This window comes from Pongo pygmaeus, chromosome 2 (assembly GCF_028885625.2).
Source record: "Pongo pygmaeus isolate AG05252 chromosome 2, NHGRI_mPonPyg2-v2.0_pri, whole genome shotgun sequence".
In the NCBI taxonomy this organism is placed as follows: domain Eukaryota; kingdom Metazoa; phylum Chordata; class Mammalia; order Primates; family Hominidae; genus Pongo; species Pongo pygmaeus.
The window spans coordinates 79,952,061-79,975,396 of NC_085930.1; the positions used below are offsets into that span (position 1 = coordinate 79,952,061).

General features: G+C 43.6%; 1 protein-coding gene across 5 annotated transcripts in view; it reads left to right on the forward strand.

Moving 5' to 3' along the window:
- PDZRN3 (PDZ domain containing ring finger 3) overlaps window positions 1-23,336 on the forward strand; it is a 247,725-nt gene that overhangs the window by 177,622 nt on the left and 46,767 nt on the right. The window contains exon 1 of one of the 5 annotated variants that reach the window (XM_054481288.2): window positions 18,401-18,756. The exons of the other annotated variants lie outside the window; for them this stretch is intronic. Coding sequence (XP_054337263.1) covers window positions 18,688-18,756 — 69 coding nt within the window. The 5' untranslated portion in view covers window positions 18,401-18,687. Of the gene's footprint in view, window positions 1-18,400; window positions 18,757-23,336 lie in introns of those variants that run through there. 5 annotated transcript variants of the gene reach the window in all.

Consider the following 23,336-nt stretch of genomic DNA (forward strand, 5'->3'; position numbering starts at 1 on the left):
AAAGTATATTCCCATACCAGTTTTGGAGAACTCTCTGTGGCAGCTATTTTGTGATTTCTTGGAGAAGATAACAAATAATTATCATGTTGGTGGTAGAGAAAAGCCATGTGTTTTGTGGCTCAAGTCTAAATCCATTTATTTACTCTCTTTAGTGACCCCACCCCTACTTGAGACCCTGCTGCTAACCTACCACCTTAACAGTGTCTTTGAGTCGTGTAGCCCCACATTCCACCCTGAGAGCATGTATCTGTGGAATGATGGCTGGAGATAAAGGAGTCAGTCTGTAGCCAGGAGGTCATTTGTCCTCTTCACATGGGAATCAGACTTATTGCTGTGGCCTGAGCTATATCCATCGTCTAACCAGCTGAGCTAATTAGCCGATAGCTGAGCTAACTAGCCCATAAAGACATGGCAGGTTATTGCTTACCCACATTAGTGAAGATTCAATTCTGTTTGGCTCTCACAATTTTCTCTGTGTTCACAGTTCATACCAGCAAGGGATTCCTGTTCCTTAGGAGAACTGACTTCCCAGTAAACACCCTGAGCACAATCATCTTTAAATCTCTGTTTATAAGGCTGTGTGTGTGTGTGATGAGAAGCTAGAGCATCTGCGGGATTCAACAGGCAGAAAGCTGATGACCTATCATATGATAGTAAATGATTATGACACGAGTGAGAGTTACTTGGCATCAGCAAGCTGGTAGTTATTTTAAGAAAGGGGAGCGATGTTTTAACACAGTGGGCAGATGTGCTGGGGCAGGAAATATATTTTACCTAATCAAGTAACATTTGGCCAGGTAGTTGGCAGCTCAGCCTCTCTCTAAAACCAACTTTGCTTTGGTATTTTTCTCCCATTTATTTACTTTCTTTAGTGACCCTGTTTGACACATCTTTGCACCATGACCAAAGTGACAGACTTTGGTCTCTGTTGGACTAATCAGTGTGTTCTCTGATCCATGACATATGTTCCCTGTAGACATTTAAAGTCAACATATTCAGCACTTGTGGTCTGGCAGGTCAGAGTTATTAACTGAGCTGATAGACTGGTTTGGATATTTGCATCCAAAAGACTTTCCTCCCCATCCTCTAACACATAAGAGCCACACATCCACTCCCAACAACACAAATATTGACTGTACCAATCATTCATTAGCAGTAAAAATTTGAGAGCAATTATTTTTTTACTGCACTTGCCCTGAAAGACACCATTAATTACTTTATTGCCTGTGGATTTGAGCCAGTTTCGGTGTCCCAGGAGCCTGCTCCCCACCCGGAAGAAGTATTTGCAGCTCCGAGGAACACAGCATAGGATGTCATCTGGCAAGCAGTGCACTGACATTGTCTTCTGAAGTGAGATGTCAAGACTGTTTCTGCCATCCTATTGGATTCCTCCTGACTTGGAGTTTACAGGTCTGGATTGGCAGTGACGGTAGGTTTCCCCAATGGCCAGAAAACTCCAAGTAGAGGTGGGTGTGGGTGAAATTTGAGATGTGCCAGTTTTTTTTTTTTTTAAGAGCATGAGAAATATTCCAAATCATCCTAGAATAATTATCAGGGGAAGAACTTTTTTGATTGTTGATTCTGCAGGTCTCATCCAGAGGGTGAAAAGAATTAAGACTTCTGATGGGCAGCATCAGCCAGTCTGCCTTTTCAGTTCTGATCTTTCAAAGGCAGGTGTGATGCAGAGATAGTAATGGTGCTGTTGGATGGTTTTCCTCCTCTTCCTACTCTAGTTAGCAGAAATGCAAAAATGCCTTTTGGAATTTAAACTTGTACCCTAAACCAGTTTGACCACATTTTTTGCCCAATTTGGAAAATCCCACAAGCCATTTGGAATGTATGTATGTATTTATTACAAGTGGGCTATTCCTTTGTTAAAAATATACCGATTAGATGTATAGCATGTCCTCCCTGCTAAAAAGAAAATGAATTGTGACTTATTAATGTGCCTGTTACATGATAGGCCTCGATATCTGTTGGCTGCACTGATCAGCTTGAGCCTAGCTCTTCCACACCTTTTGTATTTTGTGTGTGTATTGATTATGATGCCAATCTGCACATCCATGAGCAATGTCACCCATTTTTAAATATAACTTGGAAAATAGCTAAGTAGTATGTTTAACAAGGGCTTGAGAATGTTTAGTACGCTCTATAGGGTAAGGAAGAATTGCTACTGAGAAGGTGTATGGGATCAGTGGCATGTCAATATAGAACACAGTAATGCAGAATGGACTGGCATCATGAGAGGGAAGTCTCTCTCACATTAAATATAAAAATATCTTAGGAAACATTTTCCAAAAACCAATGCTGTTAGAACTTGCAGTGGAACTGGGCTGACTTATTTTCTTCCTTCAGAGGTCTTTAATTAATAAAAAGTGAACTGAGAGTAAAGGAAAAGGCACAGTCCATCCAGTGCCTCCTAAGGACCCTTCTCATCATCGTCCTCCAGAGGAGGTACCTATGGCATGTCCTGCCCAGCTGTTGGTGGTTGGGAGTGTGAATCAGACTGAGACTCTGTCTAGGGGTGCTGGTTTGAGTTTTTTAAGTCAATTGCCTCGTCTACATAAAGCATGCAGTTAGAACAGGCTTTTCTTACACCCCAGACTGAAGCATTTTTTAGTCGCGAAGTCAATTTAAGGGAGGCAATATATTCTTTTGCAGCCTGTGCCATAAGAATAAAAATCCAGGCTGCCACTTATTACAGTTTAACTGAATGATGGATTCTAGCCTGTTTTAATTAAATTACATATTCAATTATTTTTGTTTGAAATTAAAAGCTTGATTATATTACCGAATGCTATGTAATTTTACACGCGTTGTTCGCTTATTTAACAGTGAGGCGTGGGATATGATTAACAATGTGGCTGCCAGTAGAAAGAAGCAAAATAATTATTTGTTCAATATACAAGTCCTCATCATGATTCAGAAATCAATATGCATCCATGGAGGATTTGCTCGCACTGTGGATTATGGACCTCAGGGTGGCCTCCCCTCATTTCCCTATGAATGTAAACCTGGAGACTTTGGTTCACCAGGCAGGATTTTATTTCCCTCTTTCTTTTTTTTTTTTAAGACTGATGTTTAACTACAGCCGTTGGGACTTAAATCAGAGCATCCAGTGCCCGAATATGAATATTAATCAGACGCCAGGCCATGGAGTTCCTCGCCGAGTTTGACAGTTTAAAGGCTCAGTTAGTTAATTAGAAGATGACATGGCACGCTGGGTCCCAAGGCTCTGTCCTGCCTTCTGTCTCCTCTTTTCATTTCCCTTTTTGACAAGTTGGATTACATCATTACTTGTAGTTTCACTTGTTAGCCCCACCATGAAATGAGAATATTTTATGCTTTAATTATCTATGATTTCTTCCCCCTTTCTCTGCAAAGACCAGGCTTAAAATGAAACTCAAAGAAACATAAGAATCAGAGGTTCAAAGGCCCATGAAAATCAGTCTTGTGACTCCAACCATGCCACACACCACACTGCAGTGAGAAATAGAAGGTTTGTGGTAGCATGAGAAACTGAGTTGTGGTAGTCATGGTGACTGGTTTTAAATATAAAAGGTGCCTGTCCTGACTTTCCTGCCGCAAGTACAGATGTATCACACCAGGTGTTTCCATGGCTTCTCTGGCTTGAGGTGTTACATACTGTGAATATCCTCAGGGGTAGCCACAAATTATTCTGGCCTATGTTTCTTGCCCACCCTAGTAGCTAAATGCACCCCAAAGTCTGAACAATTCTGTTCTAAATGTTTTTTTCTTGCCATGATATTGCTCACTTGTGAAGCTTCTATTAAATAAAGTTCACATGTGGTCTGTATAGTAGCTTAGACCCCAGGAAGAAAACAAGATTGAGATTAGTGTTTAGCTTTTCAAATGAAGGTTTTTCTGATGCCCTAAGTAGAATTAACTCTTCACTCCTTTCTCCCCATCTACTCAGCAGACAGCTGCTGTGGCACATCTAAAGTTTAATTACACCAGACACTGAGCTATACAAGGGATGGAACTAGGGTTCAGCATCATCCCTAGCAAACACTAAAAGTGAAAATGTAAAAAAGAAAGGAAGAAAACTAAAATCTACTGAGCATTTACCATTAATGCTGCAAGCCAGCCACCTCACTGAGTAACTCTGTATGAGTAATTTCTCATTAGTCTTCACAACAATCCTAGGTGGTTAGAAGAAAAAATGAAGACTTGGGAAGAATCTTGCCGGGTCACAATGGCATGTGCTAAAGAGGCTGAGCTTGGATTTGAAATTAGGCAGTCTCATCCCAGCTTCCCCTCCTGTGCTGAATCTCACATGGTAGATGCTTATTTACAGGTGATGAAAGAGAAGGATGTTTTTGGTTGTCAGAGGGCATTTCTAATAGGTTGAACTCCCACTGGCAGTATATGGAGACAGAAGAGAGGTGGGAAGAAGAAAATGTGTGTGCTAGATATGATCCTTACTACTGGAAAAGCTATGATATTTAGGGTATATCTACATTTATGTAGAATGCAAGAGGAAAAGGAGCTAGCAGGCATTACCAGAGGGATCTGGGTAGATGAGGAATGTATACTATGAGAGGACCAGGGAAGAGTTAAGAAGGAGTGTATAGTCAACAGGGTCAGATGTTACAGGGAAGATCAAGGCAGGTGGTGGTCTTTAGGAGAAAGAACATCAACATGGTGACCAGAAGGCTGGGGTCACATCTCAGTTCTGCCAGTAAGGAATCTTTTTGGACTGCAACTGAATTATCTCTAAAGCTAGTGGAGGTAAAGCTTGAACTATGGACCTCCACATCCTCCTATTTAGATAGTTTGAATGGAGGCCTTAAAACAAGCTGTTGGTTGCGGCAGTTGGGAGGTCATTATGACCCTAGATGGGACAGCTATAGTAGTGTATGTTTGGCTATGGAGGAAGAGTTGCAGAGGGCAAACCAAAGAGAATGGGTGGAGGTGAGAAAGAAGTGTAGACTGCTCTATGGAGGAACGTGGCAGCGAAAGGGGGGAGAGGGAGAAGACTGGAGAGTGGCAGATTTGGGAGCCTTCAGAATGTCTTGAGAAACCTCTGTCGGCCTGGAGAGGGAGGAGAAGGCAACAGGAAGCTAGGACAGACAGCACGGGTGGGAGGGATGGAGGTCTGGGAGAGCCTGAGTCCGAGGGCGCGAGGCTTCGATTTCCTGCATAGACTAAGAGAAGCAGTGCAACTGAAGGGAGGGCAGAGCAAGGATTTGCAGTTTAAGAAGGGGCACAAAGTTTGTTTCTCCACCATGAAAATAATTTGGAGATGTGAGTGAATACAGAGACAAATAAATGGATTGCAAAATTATATATATTATATCTAATATATATATTTTGCAATTATATATATATATATATATAGTCAAGAAGTTGGCAAGAAGCAGGGAAGGTTCAGCTCACGTCCATCCGAATTAGTCAGGAATCCTTCCATATCATTGTCTGACTGTCACCAGAGGGCTGCAGCAAGCTGGAAAGTGGAAGAAGGCAGGAGCTAGGAGCCAGCTCACCCAGCACTATTGAGATCAACAGAATGCACAAGTCACGAGGGTGAGACATGAAAACCTACTCGCTCGATGCAGTAGGATTCAGTATTTTAAAGAAGGAACTGAGCAGAAAAGGTCCTCAATTCTCCATTCTTCTGTGCACCCTGGTTACCGTTCTTCCTATGGTAAGGGAAGGTTCACATCGCCAGAAGCAGTCTGTTTTCCATCCACGTTCTTCCTCAGCTTCCCTGGGACATGTTGCTGTCTGTCCCCACCAGCAACTGAATCCTTGTACAGAGAGTCAGGCAGATAAGAAAGTGTAGTGAGTATTTTGTAAATTTAAACTTACTCTGTTTTGAAACTCCTGAGGTTATGTCTGATAATTTTTTCAGGTTTTTGTTTTCCAATTAAGGTACTAGCGCACGAAGTTTTTAAATGTCCTTATAAGACAAATATGTATTTGGCCACTCTGTTAGTCCTCAGCATTGTTCCCCTCTAATTTTACCAGTCCATGAAATCCAAATGATGGAATAATATTGGTGTGTAGAGCACACGGTATGATTGGTCATTAGCTGCTGTGGTGGGATCGTGGCATGGCTTGGCCAAGCAAAGCTTTGAAGAAACGCTCACTGCCCATGTAACTGTATTTATTCCTTTTCCTGAAATAAAATGCCTCACACCAAGGTAGGTCCTCATAGATGGACTCAAAGAGAAGGTGGGCAGAACTCAGAGTGCTGACGGGGACCCCTCTGCATTAAAAGGTGTGAAATGAAATAAGCTGTTAATGTTCCCCATTTCATTCCAAAAAATAAATTGTGGTTTCAGAGCACCCACTTATCAGCTTTCTAGTTGATACCATCCAGCACACTTGTGCCTACCCCCAGGGACAAATCACCTGAAAGATGTTGGGGTCAAGGCATCAAAACATTTGGACACACATTAATGGGTTTTACACCTTTGTATCTCTCTGATATTACTGTTTCGCTTCAGCAAGCCCACTAATATCAGATATATCCTATCAGGGACTATTTTAAATCACTTCGATTTTCCCTGCCCCTGGGCTCTGGCCATCAGACCAGAATCCTAAGCATGTGTTGCCTGTGATCTAGTGTTTTCCTTTCCCCCATTTATAGGAGAGGGAACTTTATTAGCTTTTGGACACACATATATCAGTTTTAAAGATTAAGCACAACATCAATAGTTCTTACCCGGCTCTCAAGTCTATCGAGTTGTTATATTTTCTCGGAGAATGTTAAAAAATTAGTATTGCCATTTGTGGAAGCATTTTTCTCTTAAACCATTGGTCATAATGGTGTTTACTTACTTATTCTCTGAAGTACTGTTTTATAGAGAAAGTAAATCCAGGATAGAAGCTTGATAAGTAATTTCAGACTTGATAGCACATGAACCTTATAGGTACGAGTGAATTATGAAGCCTCACTTTGCAATGTTTTTTGTTTTGTTTTGTTTTGTTTTTCTCAAGTGTCTTTCTTGCAACTACTTGTTTTATCTTCTGGGTGACTTTAAAATATTAAACTAGCTTCCCTTTAGTGCCTAAGTTATCCATCCAACTCATGCTTCTCCTAGCCTCCAAATTCTTTCAGACACAAACAGCCAAGTTGCCTGTGACTCAATTACCGACTGTTGGAAAGGACCATCTACTACAAGGGCATGTCCTGAATCCTAGAGTCTGGCCAAGAATAAAAACAAAAATCTGTGTTTCCCAGATCCACTTCTGGCTGTGGTTTGACCTGAGATCTACCAAGCAAGATACAAAGTAATTTGGCAATTGAGATTCCCAGTTCTGAATTTAGATTTAGGTTCTCCCTATCTCTGCCCCAGTGTCACCCTCTGGCCACTTCATACCTTCCTGCTTCACTTCAGCCTACACGCCAGTCACAGGCCTCTTCGCCAGAAATCATTTCTGTCCCATCATTCATTTGCCCTCAAGACTGCCATTCCTGTGGACTCACCTTCCCTAGGCATCACAGCCCATGTACCTGCTTCATCTCTAGTCAGAGAGTTCTCCTTTCTGCATTTCCTCACATGTGGCTCCGGCCTGGCTTGTTTTTCCCTATGTCTGTATTCCCTCCATCTTGCAACAACCAGCTCAGATTGTGCCTTTTCCTCAAAGGCTGTAGTATCCACAGCAAACCAAAAAGCATGGCCCCAAGAGTTATATTGTAGTTACCCCATGGGGGTTATTAGGAGAAACCTTCCTTACTCCACCACTACCTCCGCTCTCTACAGCTGACTTCTCCTCTCCCCCTTTATGGTTTAGGCTTGTTTCCCAGGAGACATCATCAGCTGCTTGAGTATAGAGACAGGCTTTACAATTTTTCTGAATTCCCTGAGCTGGGACGATGTGTAGCACAGATGCTCAGTTAAGCACTTGCTTGTTGATTAATCACAGTAATGAAGCTATTTATTGGTCATAAACCATGGTGGGGTTTTTGTCGTCAAGAACTTGTTGCTTTCCTCTTAGAAGGAAGAGGCTGGCCACAGTCACCATTTTGTCCTAGACACTTAGCACAACATTCACCTGCTTAAATGAAAGGAGTAGGAGGACAGATGGACATGCCCTCAAGAAACTGGCACGGTGCAGACAGCAGCAAATCCTCTGGCAGAGCACCTGGCAGCTAGAGATCAATTCTGATGGACAAATTGGGGTGGGCTTTCATATGCATGGGATTGGAAGGATGGAGCTCACATCTCAACAAGCACAAATGTATGTGTGGAAGGTATTCCAGGTAGGGCTAATGGGGTCAATAAAAGCATCATGGATTGAAAGGATTAGGGATGTCAGTCACAAAGCAGACCCAAGCATGGGGTCAGGGGCAGGATAGCAAGAGACAGATAGGAAAGGCTGATGAGACAGATGTGGGAAAGGTCACAGTGAGGCTGAAATTCAGTACCAATTGGGCATTCGTTCCAGCCATGTTACATATGGTGGGATCAGAATTATGTGGCATAAAGATGAGCCCTTTTTAATTTTGAAATTGATGTGATTATTTTTATAGTAATTTTTAATACATAGCAAATGATGCTGATTTTCCATTTACAGTGGGGATTCGATTTTATTTCAAAAGTACTTTAAGTAAAACCATGTGAATAGCTTTAAAAAAAAAGCTGGACCAGGCTCAGTGGCCCATGCCTATAATTCCAGCACTTTGGGAGGCCAAGACAGGAACATCGCTTGAGTCCATGAGTTCAAGACCAGCCTGAGCAACAAAGTAAGACCCACCCCATCTCTACAAAAAATAAATAAAAAAAATAGCCAGGCATAGTGGTGCCCATCTGTAGTCCCAGCTACTCAGGAGGCTGAGGCAGAAGGATAGCTTGAGCCCGAGAGTTCAATGCTGCAGTGAGCTATGATTGTACCACTGAACTCCAGGCTGGGCAACAAAGCAAGACCCTGTTCCCCCAAAAATAAATAAATAAATAAAGTTAATAGTAGTAGAGGCTGTAAGTCAAAAATCATGGTAGTTCCCTGCAGCTGGAGGTTTGGAATGCACAAATATGGAAGTGGGAGGACCCCATGTGGAAAGTCACCCAGGCCAATGACTCCAAAGACTTGGGGATGGTTGGAGTTTGGCAACTGGGAAACCATCTGCCAACTTAGAGCAGCTGTCATCCTGGGGTGGCTGCAAGTCAGATGCACACAGCAGCTTCAGGAGGATAGGGGGTTTTGTGCGTTTTGTTTACCACTAAACAACAGTGTCTGGCTAACAGTAGGCGATCAATATGGAGGAGTGAATGAATAGGTGGAAGGTATGAGGTGAGGTTTTTATTTCCACCCATGACGCTGACACCCACTGGGCCAGTGGTGGGGCGCGGCTGGGAGCAGCCGGATTCCCACGCCTCCTCTTGAAGTGAGCTCATAGGAGACACAGCCTCCCTTCAGGTGAAGGAGGAAAAAAGGGAGGGAGGGAGGGAGGGAGGCTGCAGTCTCTGCCTGTGATCTTATACCAAGGCTCTTCTGTTTTATATTGTCCTTTATAAACAACATCACAGGGACCTAGGCACCTTAGTGTACTCCAGCTGAAAGTGGCCAGTGAAGAGGCCTGGGAGGAGCTGTGGCATGGGGGGACCACATACCCCATCTCAAGGGACAGCTTTACCCTGCTTCTGCTCATTTTTGTCACATGGGAACGCAAGGTCATATGTGCCACACACTAGGAATTTTCAAAAGATGTAAAAAAAAAAAAATCCACACATTTTCAGACGACTGCTGCTGATTTTTTGAATTAGTGCCTAAGTTAAAATGTTAAAGACACCACAACAGCCCACTATAGAGTTTGTGACCTCTCACCTAATTCTTTTGTTTCAACTTAATGCCATCACATCTCCCTCAAGGATTTGTAACACCCAGTTTTCCTCGTAACATTTTTCCCAGCGTGTTATTCTAGTCATTTTTCTGAATCCACAGTAACACAATTGGTGTCACATTCACGTGCCCTGTAGCGCCAGTTCTGAATCCCTCCCCTTTCTTCATCCTATCACTTGTTCTCCTTTTCTCTCCTTAGGGTCTCTCCCCTTGCAGCTAAGCCTGGCTTAAGCTACCTAGGACTTTGAAGCATGCAAAGGCCACCACCTGACTTCCTACAAATCCTGGCCTGATGCCCTCCCCAGTTCCCCTCTGTCTCAAGTGTTCACCACGCATCTCCGTTTGTTTCTACCATCTGTCCTGCCTGGACTCCAGGTGTCAAATCTCTTTTCCTGCTGTCAGGTGGAACCCCATATCCAAGGGTTGAGGCAGGTCCTCCAGGAGCCCCTCAGGGAACCCCCAGGGTGGCTAGGAGCTTGGCCCAGATCACAGAGCCACAATGCCCACCACTGCCCCACCATGCCATTTAGAATGGAGCCTTTGATACATTGCTCACATTCACATGGGCAAAGAGACTACCCATGGACCACGATTGAGACCCTTCATATCCCCCAGACTCAACAGGGACTTTGTGATCAGGCCATTTGGTAGCTGTAAGTATTAAAAGGAAACCTCATATCTAGAAGGAGATAGTCTCAGCAAGCCATGCCTTGTCCTGTTCAGCAGGCCAGTAATTTACAGACTCTGTATGTTGATCGGCATCCTCACGAGTACATTGTGTTTCCTGGATTGTTTTCTTCACCAGCCCCTGCCATTTCCCAGGAAGCCAGTTTTGAAAGCCTGTTTGCCCGCCTCAGCGTTCCTAATGAAGATGTAAGGTCTTACTTGCTTTGGGGTTACAAATTCTGATCTCATTTCTGCCATTTGCAGGCTGTGTGCTCTTGGGCAAATTACTCTGCCTCCCTGAGCCCCAGTTCCCTCCTGGGTAAAATAGGGGTAAGAGAAATACTTGGTCCTGACCGTATCATCAGCAAGTGTCAAAGAACTCTTGGCTCAGTCTGTGATTGTTTTGTTGTCAAATTATGGTCCACAGGCCAAATCCAGCACACAGCCTGGTTTGGTACAGTTTGCAATTAAGAATGTATTTTACTTTTTTTGGTGGGGGGACAGAGTCTCGCTCTGTCGCCCAAGCTGAAGTGCAGTGGTGCGATCTCAGCTCACAGCAACCTCTGCCTCCCAGGTTCAAGTGATTCTCCTGCCTCAGCCTCCCCACTAGCTGGGACTACAGGCATGCTCCACCACGCCCAACTAATTTTTGTATTTTTAGTAGAGACGGGGTTTCACCATGTTGGCCAGGATGGTCTCTATCTGCCGACCTCGTGATCTGCCCGCCTCGGCCTCCCAAAATGCTGGGATTACAGGCGTGAGCCACCACTCCCAGCCATATTTTACATTTTTAAATGGTTGTTATATAAGTATCTACATACTCTTCTTGATTTTGCCTCTTGACCCACAAAGTGTAAAATATTTTCTGTCCTGTCCTTTCTAGAAAAAGTTTGCCGACCCCTGCACCAGAAAATGCTGGAAGGGCTTTCCACCCCTGGTTTGTGACTGTTCCTTTGGTTTAGTGCACACCCACAGACTGTGCTTCAATACCTTTCAAGGCTTTCTCTCTTTTCATGAACCCTCCCCCTGGTCGGGGGATTGCCCCACTGTTAGTGGGGGAAACCAAGTTCCTAAGAGGCTGTGAATTTCCCACACTCTATGCAAGTTGTTCCGAGGGACTGGGCTGAGTTCACTCACTACACTTCCCTGCCCCATCCCCGAGACACTCACTTTGCAAATTCACAGTTGTTAATTCCAAACAGTTAGCAAGGGCCTTTTGGAGGCTGGGTGTTGTCATAGGCATTTCAGGGGTTACAAAGATGACTTGCTCGGGAACCGCCCTCGGGAATTTCCAATCTAGTTGGTGAAATGGGGGTACCCATTTGTCGCCAGTGTCGGGAAACACAGTGTGTTCTGGGACCTCCAAGGAGTCAAGGTGTCTCACGGGGCATCCCTGAGGCCTCAAGCCCCTCAGAAAGCTTGGGCTGCATGTTGTGACATCAAGGCCCATCAAATCTCCTTCCTGCTGGTGGCCTAGGGCAGGGATGCCTGTATTCTGGCCTCCCCATTCCCAGTTCCTGTGGCAGTTGCAGCAGCCTGTTTCAGGGTCTGTTACATGACTCTCAGAGACTTATGCTCACTGGCCTGCGTGGGGTTTGGAGCTAGCCATGGCAGGCACACAGTAGGCTGCTCTCACCACCTGCCTTGCTCCCCTTCCCAGCAGGCATCAGCATGTGCCTCCTCTCCATGTTATTGTAAAAACCGCAATTACTTTTGCACCAAACTAGTACTTCAAGTGAAACAGTGAGCCATCAGTCTCAGGCAGCCAGGATGTTCCTCAAGATCTCTGCAGCCCAAAGAAAATGCCCTCAAGACAGCAGCACCTCAATCAATTTGGCAAAGGAAAAATATTTTTTCATTAAAAAAAAAATAGGCTGGGCGTGGTGGCTCATGCCTGTAATGTCAGCACTTTGGGAGGCCGAGGTGGGTGGATTATTTGAGGTCAGGAGTTCAAGACCAGCTGGCCAATATGGTGAAACCCCACCTCTACTAAAAATACAAACATTAGCCTGATGTGGTGGTGCATGCCTGTAGTCCCAGCTACTCAGAAGGCTGAGGCAAGAGAATCGCTTGAACCTGGGAGGTGGAGGTTGCAGTGAGCCGAGATCACACCACTGCACTCCAGCCTGGGTGACAGAGTGAGACTCTGTTTTAAAAAATAAAATAAAATAAAATAAGATATGAGGGCCTAAGCAGATGTTCTGAGCTTACATAGCTTTTCAGAAACAAAAACTGCACTCACAGCTGCTGTTATGTATTTTTTACTTTGACATTTTTTGTGTGTGCATTCTGACATCTTTGAAGTTGCTTTTTTTCTTTGCTATGAAGACACAATTTTCATCCATCTCTTACTCCTTGTTCAAGAACCAGTGGCCACTCACTAAGTAGGGTTCAGACAAGCTGTTGAAAAGTCACTTTGACAAGGGTGAGGGTTCACGAGTGACTAAACCATTTCTTCAACAGATTGTGATTTGGGCTCTCTAGCCATGAATAGTATACAGGGCTTGTGGGAGCAACTGTCCTACCAAAGGCAGAAAAAGCGATTCTTTTAGGTCTGCAGCCTTGACCTTCTTGTGAGAGCCAACTTCTTTGTTCATGTCAGACACTATTGTCCATCTGCTCACTACTGTACTCCCAAAGCCCAGAAAAGTGCCTGGTGCTGAGCAGGCCCTCAATATGTATCTGATGCTGAATTTATTCATCAGATATTTATAGAACATCAGAGGAGGAAGTTGGTGGGCATATACCGCTGACTGAGGCCTGGTTCTTGCACTGGAAGAGTGCTCTCCAGGGAAGAACAGAGGGATGCAAACACAAAGTGACCACCCATGTGAATCGTGCCATAAGGAGGCACCTGGGAAAGTGTGCAGGGCACTGAGGAGGGTGGGACAGAGGAGGTGAGACTTAAGGGGCACCCTGAAGTTGATGGAGTTGAGCATTCCAGGCAGAGGTCATGGCCTATGTGTAGACGTGGAGGTGTGAAGGAACCTGACCCAGTTCATTCAGCACTGCTGGAAAACAGCACGCATGTCCAGAGGACACAGATGAGGCTGGGCAGACTAAGAGAAGTTGGGTCCATGCACATGAGAATTGGGCTGTGTCTTGAGCTTGATGGGTTTATTGGCTGTGTGTGTATTGTTAAGGACTGTTCCAACCCGGCGAACAGTAGCAACTGAAGGGAGAGTGGGGTTCCACCCGGGAAGAAGACAAGTTAGTGAATCTGTGTGATCCAGAAGAAAGATGGAAAGATCCCCAGGAAAGAAGAGCCAGCGGGCAGGTCTGAGAGATTAGAGAGAGGAAGAATCTATCCCGTGACTGGCCGGTGCCTAACAAAGGGATGCCATTGCTCCACACAGACCTGTTTCCTCCTCAGTCGTGCCATCTCACTTCTTTTTGACATGACTCTTCCAGAAGTCTACATGGCTGGACTGGAAGTTCATAGCATGGTGAGACCTGTGCTCATCATTACAATAGAGAAAACAAGGTTGTATTTCAGGTATCAGGCAAATAGACAATCCAATCAGTATGCTGAAAATAATATGCTTGAATTAGATAGCTTATTCAGCAATTAAATAAATATAAGTTCATGTCTACATCTGCTGACTGTCTGTAGCACCCTGATGACTTACGGAAGTTCAAAGAACGATTATGAGGGATATTCCCTGAGTACTTTAAGCCCTTTGTGTATATGCCTTGTCTATCTGTTTGTCTCATTGTGTGTTCCTTGGTGACCCCTCTTTGCACTTTATTTTTAATTTCCATGAAGGCAGGAAGAGGCAGGCGTCTGATGGTGCAGAGCACCCGAGAAGAGTGCCTTGTGCTCTGGTGAGCTTATTAGGCACTTTCCAGTGATGTGATTACTAACTTGAAAAAGACGTTAAGCATCTTCATCAAACAATGTGTGCCTTTGTGTGGCCAGTAGTTTTTTCATTTTTACTGGGACAGCTGTTCTCTCAAAAACAGTTCTATTATAAACAACTTGCAATCACTAACAGACTTTCTTTGCCCTTACACTGCCTCTGGGATGAGCTTTACTAAATGGTAGGGTGTGTATCATCAAGCAGGTGAACCTCTTTTTTACACAATTGTGTGTTCCTTACTATAGGAAAGCAACATTTTGAAAATAAAACACCATTCTAAATGTGCTAAATGATTTTCCAAAGTAAAGGGTACTTTAAATTAGAAAAAAAAAATCACTTTGGTATGTCTTGTTTTAGGCATAATGGGTGCATGAGTGTTTTCCATTTTTTATTCCAAATAACACATATTAATCACAAGAATGGAAAGCCAACCGTGAGTCGAATTTGTATTAGTATCCTTTCCATTCCTCTCCGCATCCTGCAGTGTGAGGCTCTTAGACACCAGACTCACCAAAGTACCCTTCTAAGGCAGCTGTTCTCAAAGTGAGGCCCAGGCACCCCTGGGGGTCCAGGACACTTGTTTCCGGGGATCTGTGAGGTCAAAAACATTTTCGTAAAAATACCAAGATGTTATACTGTCATTCTTTTATGAGCATGTAGTACAGTGGAGTTTTCTAGCAGTTACATGACATATCACAAGCATTTGAATTCAGAAGAAAATGTGAAAATCTGGCTGTCTTCAATTACACTAGTCCTTAAAGAGCTTTTAGAAGATGTAAAACTATGCTTTCCTTCTCAAAAACTTCTGTTTTGGAAAATATAGTCATTTCATAAAAATGTTATTTATATTATTATGTAGTGGGTTTGTTATTGCTATTTTAAAATGAATTAATAAATAATTTAAAATTTCTGATTATTTCTAATATGATAAATATTGCTTAATATAACCCATATAAACAACAGTCCTTGAGGTTCTCAGTAATTTTTTTTTTTTTTTTTTTTTTTTTTTGAGACACAGTCTTGCTCTGTCGCCAGGCTGGAGTGCAGTGGGCACCATCTTGGCTAACTGCAACCTCCGCCTCCCGGGTTTAAGCAATTCCCCTGCCTCAGCCTCCCAAGTACCTGGGACTACAGGTGTGTGCCACCACACCTGGCTAATTTTTTGTATTTTAGTAGAGACAGGGTTTCACCATGTTGGCCAGGATGGTCTCCATCTCCTGACCTCATGATCCGCCCACCTCAGCCTCCCAAAGTGCTGGGATTACAGGCATGAGCCACTGCACCCGCCCGGTTCTCAGTAATTTTTAAGAGTGAAAGAATTCCTAAGGCCAAAATGTTAGAGAGCCACTGCTCGGAAATACAGTGCCATATGCAGTAAAACTCTCCCAGCTTGTTATTGAGATTGGGAAACTTTCTAACAAAGAGTAAAAGGATGTGTAAAATTTCCCTAATCATGTAGCTTAGGTCCATTTCGACTTTTATTTGTGGATGTGCAGGAAAAAGGTGAAGGACTACTTTGAAACCACAGAATCTTATGAAAAACATAACTTAAAGGCCCTCAACTTTGGGGGAGGAGAGCCAACCGTGATTGCAAGCCTTTTTTTGTGGTGACACCCAAGCACACTTTGTTTTCCTCTCCCTGCTGGTACTTGCCAATTGTGCTGTGATTGGTGGGTCTGTGAGACCGCACAGGTCATCCTTCATCTCTTCATGCAGCCAGTGAGTATGTTTTCCTGAGGACCTTCATGGGGCCTGGGCTGGTAGAAATTCAGACCCGGTCCCTGTCTTCAGGAAGCCAAAAGGCTTGCACAAGGGAAACAGTCAGCAAACACATAAGCGTTAAGTGAACTGAATCATTACTGATTTTGGAAAGCGATGCAAAGGAAATGAACGGGGTGATACGACACAGTACTTTAGAAGATCTGAAAGTAAATTCATACAAGATACCTGGCAAAGGCTTTTTCTAAGGAGGCTTCATTTGAGCGGAGATGGGGATAGGGGGTTGGAAGGAAGGAGAAGGGGAAGAGCGGTTCCAGCAGAGGGCCCTGCAGAGGCCCTGTAGAAGGGCATGGCTTGCTGGCAGTGTGTGGTGACCACCAGAGTGGGTGAGCGATGATGGGTATGAGACATTGATGGACAAAATGCGAGATTTTACAGAGCATTGTAGGCACTGGTGAAGAATTTGGGTTTCAATCCAAGAGTGATGAGAAGTGATCTAAGGGCTTTTCAGCAAACGGTGGAGTCATCCCTTTCTGCTTTGTAAAGACCAGCCTGGCAACTGTGTAGGGAATGAACTAGGGGAGAGAGGCAACTGGTGAGTAGGCAGGAGAGGAGGCAGAGAGCGCCCAGGAGGCTCTGGGCATCACCAGGTGAGAATCCATGGTGTGCAAGGGCAATAGGCAGAATGGACAGGTTTGAGATCTAATTTGGGGTAGAACAGACCAGACTCACTGATGGACCAAGGGTGGGGATGAGGCAAGGAGAGTGAAGAAACATGACCTCTGTTTTTTATTAGAGCTGCTTTTGTTTTCTCAAATCATTGCAACAAAACTCTGCAAGGTAGCTAGCATCATACCTATTATTTAGAGATTAAGAGACCAAAGCGCCAATAACGTGCTCATGGGTCAATAGGGCCCTGCACAGCATCAAAACAAGTCAGCAATTACTGCAGCTGCCCCGCTCCATCTGTGGCTTCCTTTCCCTGGTGGCACATTCCAGTTTACTGCTCCCCAGGCAATGACACCAGGTGAGGGCCTGGAAGGAAGGCTCCTCCCCCTCCAGCAAGTCAGGGCTGTTAGCTGGTGTGAGCCAAGTCACTGTGCCTCGTCTTCTGTGTCTGAGAAATGGGTCCAGAGGCATCTGCTGGCCATCAGCCCAAGTGGGATTTTATTGGGACTGGTTTATTCACGTCTCAGGTGTGTCTTGGCTTCCTGAGAAAGGGAGCATTATTCTTCAGGCCCCATGGCACGTCTCAGCAAGGGACGTGGGAGTCCTCCTCGGAGACAGTTAAACCTTTGTAAAATGAAACATTTGTAAAATGGTGAAGGCTCTGGAAGCAATTGTGAGAATTTTAAACATCGACCATTTTCGTTGAGAAAAAGGTACCTGTGCATTTTGTTCAGGCAATGGGGCAATCATTTATTTAAAAACAAAGTTTTTAGAAAAGCTGTCAGGCTTACTCAGCAGGACAGAGGCTGAAGGAGGAGAGAAGCAAGGCAGCAAGAACCAAAATTCCTAAATGTTGTCTGTTCTCACCTCCCAGGTATAATCTGGCAGCTCTCTGCTTTCTTCACACACAACTCGGGGCACAGCTTCAGAGGTCTAGGCAGGTATGGAACATCAGATACAGATCCGTAGTAATCAGTGACAATCAGCCCAGCCATATCATCTCTGAAATATCTGCAGCATCTATATGGCTGAGGGGATGGCATGAAGCTGACTGCTTCTCCTCCTCCCAGTTAGTTGGGCAGCACTTCAACAAATAACTTTCTGCTTTTGGAATTGAAAATGCATTTGGGAATGATTATCTGCTTTCTCACCTGTAGGGCAGCCTCTCTCCTTATAACCCCTAGCTACTTTGCATACTCATGGATATATCCTGCAATTTAAATTTTTATATTTTATTCATATGTGGAGTATTTTCCCTGCAACTTTGTAAAGCACTAAATATTATATGAACATTATTCAAAACATGTCCTTTCCATAAAGTCCGTTTATATGCCATCATTATCTGCAGCATTAAATACATTTTATATCATCAGAAATTTTATGATATATTTAAAAATGAATCTGTACTTAGCCGAAACACATTAGGGATTATCCTAAGAGACCTTGCTAAAAATGCAGTCATGTTTATTTGTAACTGCCAGAAAATAGCTTGCAAAATTGTTAGTGTCTTTTATTATTCCCTACCACTGGAGCACTTGCTTGTTAATTAGAGAAATTTCAACTGTCATAGTTGGCAATTATAGCTTCTGTATCATTGTCTGTTATGAATAGTCAATGAGAGCTGATTAATATGCATGAGCAGCAGTATATATAGCGTGTGCATTGGACCACAATCCAGCTGCCAGAGTCACTCAGAGGAGGGAGTGGTGTGCATGTATGTCTGTGTGTATGTGTGTGTGAGAGTGCACGCGCGTGCATGCATGCATGCTGCGAGGGGAGGAAGGGAAGCGTGGAAGGGGGGAGAGAGTTGTCTAGCCTCTGAGAGCAGCGCCAATGTGAAGCGTTGCAGTCGCCTGACTCACCTGAGGCTCTCCAAGGATACCTTCAATGCCTGCACTGTAAGGGAGCTGCTTTTCCCGGGTGCTGGCAAGGACGGAAGCCTTCCTTTGACGTTTTTCTAAACATGGGATGCAGTTTGTGCAGCCTGCAGAAGCAAGAGGAGCAGTACAAATTACTCTATGAAGTTTGTCAGGTAACACCCTGCATTTTATTCCGTAGAAGTGCATAGGCACCCACCTGGCCAAGTGTAACTTCTAGGAAAGGTAGTGGGGATTTTTATGTGTGTTTTTGTGCAGATTTTGTGTTCTGAAAGAGGCAGCCTTTCTGACTTTTTTGTGTATTTTGTCTTAAGTCTGTTATAAAATTTTCCATCCAGTGGCACTTTGGTGCCTGCATTTGAAAATATAAATAGATGTTGATGGTCATAAAATGTGTTTCAAGCAGTCTTGTCACAAGGCTCCTTCACAACTGACCTCTCTCCGGAGTGTCGAACTCAAAGAGTCAAAGAGTGGTCATGCACCCTTTGAACAAGTTAGAGAAGATGTGGATGATGATTAATGCTTGCAAGGTTTTGTCTGTGTTTACAAATAGTTATAAGGCCCTCCTTTCAGTACAGCCCAAGCCCTCTGCTGACTTGGTTCTTTTAGCAATTCTTGTAGTGGGACATATGGTTCAAATTGGTACTTCTCACTTGCCATTTCTGTACCTCTGTCTGTGAAATTTTTAAGAACTTCAAAAGCAAGTGACTTGATCTTGGGTGCTGTCATTCACATCAGATGACTTGTGTCTTCTAAGTCATTGTGAGCAACTGAAAATTTCAGTTGAGATGAAATGGGATATTTACGATACAACCCAGATAATTTATCTTACATCTTTGTCACATGTTTTATTTTTAAATATTCAAGTCCTACTCTCAACTAGGAGGTTTTAATACTGCTGTTGGTAACCTACCTTGGCAGGTAAGGATTTTCTCCTAAAATCATTCTTCAAATTTGTGTTGGCAGTAATAAAAAAAAAAAAATCATAATCCAGCTAAGGTTTTCTTTTTAGATAAGCACTTTAGAAGAAGGTTGTTATAGCAAGTGAGAAACAAAGGCTGGGTGTTTCTTGATTTATAACAATCAATGGCATATTAATATATTTTTTAAAGAGCCAGACTTTTTAAAAAAGAATTTGATTCTCCATCAATTGAGTGTCATTTTTTGCTTAGGCCACCAGGGGGTGATATGCTTAAAGAGACACAGTGAGACGTGGCAAAAGGTGGGTTGGCTGCCTCTCTGGACAAAACCTAAAGATAAAATGACCCTGGGTGAACAAAAAGTGTCTCTCTGTCTGTCTGCCTTCCCCACTGAGAGAGAAAGAGGGTCAAAACAAACCTTTTGAGGCTTGGTACTCTCCTTAGGCAAGGGGTACATATCTTACAAAAAACAAGCATCTTAAATAAGTCTTGGGAATAAATACATTTCTGACCTGTGACTTCACACTCAGGACTTCGCTGGACTCAAGTCCTTTTCAAAGCATTTGGGAGACATGTTGGAGATCTTGGGCAAAAGCGCTGTCACCACTGGTGATCTGGCCCCCATCCCTTGTGTGATCATGTGGTGAGTTGTAGTCCTCAGTTTGCCAAGTTATCCCACTCAGTGAGCTGGGGAGTTCTCAGTGAGTCCAGCACGCAGGCAGGAAACAAGTGGAACAGCAGACACTGCCATTCGGGCAAGGTGGTTGTGTTACAGACTTTTGCTGCTATATTTGAAATAGCTCAACATAGTAAGTCAAAAGGTATTTTTTAAAATTTGCCTTTTAAAAATGTTTTGGTTTTTACCATCAATGCACAGAAAATATCATTCAGCAGTCACAGTTGTGGATGTATTAATTACATTGGCACCCTCCAAAAAGTAACTCTACTACATCTCTGGCAAATCTAAGTGAACCTGTCTTTTATTCTTCTGTATTATTTGTGCTCAGTTCCCCCAGCCCCACCCCCAAACACACACACACAACTGCCCCCAAAAGAGGGAGCCTGGATTCTGTTGTTTGTTTTTTGCTAGGTGAATTTATGTGGAAATATTTCTGGCTGAAGCGTTGCTCAGTAAATTGCTGATAAATGACTTCCATCTGGAATATACTTGGTCAGCAATTTAGGAAGCCATGCAGATTTATTTTCAAGAAACTCAAACTACTTTTCAGACCCATTACCCTTGTGCCAACTAAGTAAAATCCCCCCTGCTCCTATTCTTTGGGAGTCCTGAACCGTAGCATAAAGGAATTCACAAAACACTTGCAGGAATTAATAATTGCATTCTCGCTCTTATTATGCAAAGCCTTATTAGAGCAGAGAAATTAAGGTTTCCATAAATTACAGTTCCAGAAGGTCCGGTGCGTCTGGCTTCAGTAAGCCCTCGTAACAGCAGCACAAAGAGGATCAAATATTCCAGGGCTCAGACTTTATCCTTTCCTCATCCAGAGATAATTCAAAGAGATGCTCTTCATTAGGGCCATTGGCAAGCTGCCTACAGTTTCTTTTTGGGGGCTGCTGTGAGCTTAATGGTGCAGAACAATGGCTTTGCCTCTTGTTGCACACATACCTCATTGTACCTTTAATCACATTAGAAAAACAACACCACCACATAAAGTTGCCTGGTCATTAAAGGGCATTGCAAAGAGTGCAGACGCATCAGTGATTGGGGCCATGCATTAAAAGATGCACCAAGACATTTAGGGACACTCAAACACTTCTATGGGGAGGAAGCCTCCTGCCTATCTGGGGTTGTAAGGTCAGGACAGACAAGTATAGCAGTTCTTTATGCTTTTATGATAACTGTGGTGTCCAGGTGGTGGGGGTTGCAGGGCAGTGTGAAACATCAAGGCAGGGCCTCTGCCTACCAGAAATTTGAAATTTAACAGCTGCTTCATGATTTGGAAAACTTTAGCCTGTCTTGAGTACCTTTGAGTACTCAGAAGCACTATTAAGGTGAAAGGACAGGGAAGTAAGGAAGATGCTTTAAGGTTATCAAGGAGTACAGTCTCCTACTTGGATAAATTAATTGGCACAGGAGATCTCATGTTCTGGGAGTAATGGGATAGGGAGCCTCACAGCGCTTGGGCTGTGGCTGGAATCCAGCTAAGGGTGGTTACCAGGTGTTGGGGCCAGGGAGTGGGAGTTGGGGGTGTAAGGATGGGAAAGTCTGTGGCTATGTGGGTTTGATGCCAGTGACTCCAGCACAGGCTAAGCACCAGCCTTGTTTGTAGCCATGTACTGTCAGGTCAAGGGGACAGCCAGTCTGTGGATGCTTTGAGGAGGGCCTTCCAATGGAGGCCAGGAAGAGGGGAACAGAGTGGCACCCCAGCCAGTATCATTTATTCCCTCCACCTCTTCTAACATCGACCAGAGACTCTTTGTAAAATGGTGACCTTTGCTAATTTGATGAGGCAACAAGGAAATAATTCTGATTGGGAGTTAAGCTTCAAACTAGAAATTATGAGTAGCACATTGTCATAAAGTCTGCATGCACATTTTCAAGATAAGGAACACTTATCTATAGTCACAGGACTATTCATTACTGACAGCCACAGCATTATTTATTGTGCACTTACTATGTGCCGGCACAATGCTAAGTGTCAACTGTGCATTTTCCCATCAGATCTGCACACAAGCATGAAGAGATAGGTGATACTGTCATTCCTATTTCAAAGAGAAGAAACTGATATACAAAGGAATTATAGTGGGACTGGGAGTCAGATCTGCACTATAATTCCCACGTCTGTGAATTCTTTTCTTGTATAAATCATTTTCCAGCAGTGTCAATGAATGAATCATGATCAACTTTATAGGGAACTTGCAGATCAGTTTCCAAAAATCATGCTTGCCTTTGTGGGGCTAACATAAAGACCTTGCAGTCTCAGACAGGCCCAGGTGCTACGTGGTACCTCCTGAGAAAGGTTCCTACAGTGTTGCTGGTCCTTCGTACCTGGAAAGGGTGGTGTGCAGAGAAAAATGAGCTCCAGAGTAACACAAAGTTCCCGTTGGCTTATCAGGCAGCTTGAAGAATGGATGATTTGAGAATGCTCATGTCCTTTTGCCACTCAGTAATAACAGGAAACATCACATAAGATTAATTTGTGCCTCCTATGCCACTTGAAGTTGTTAGCTTTGAGAAGCAAAAACTTTACCACTAATTGTGACTTGCCAGAAAACTATAGATCTGATACAGATTTGTGACCCTTTATACATCAATCTCGTAGCCAGTTGGATAGAAAAACACAGATTTCCAAAGTAAATACTAATCAGAATCAAGTTTATGGAGATTTCCAAAGTTTATCAAGATTTCCAAATCAAGTTTATCAAGATTTCCAAAGTAAATACTAATCAGAATCAAGTTTATGGAGAAGTCTGGAAACTTGACTTTGAACAATCCTGCTTGCATATTTAATTAGCTAGATGCAGTACTCAGATGAGTTTACTGCTGTGGAGCAAAGCGACTCTGCATCAGCTGAGAGTCAGATGGGTCACGGTTCGATTAAGTATGGACCCAATTAATGACGGTTAATTGGATGAACATAAACTTGACCTCCACACGGCAGTTTTGAACCTGGCAAAATTTTCCTGCAAGTAGGAGTGTGTTTGCTTAAACAGCCTATTAATTCTAAAAGCCTTGGTTTAGAAGCAGCTTTACATTCTGAATTCATTTAGGTGAAGTAGGTGTGGAAAAAGAAAGCTCATCTTGGCCGGGCATGGAGGCTCACGCCCTATAATCCCAGCACTTTAGGAGGCTG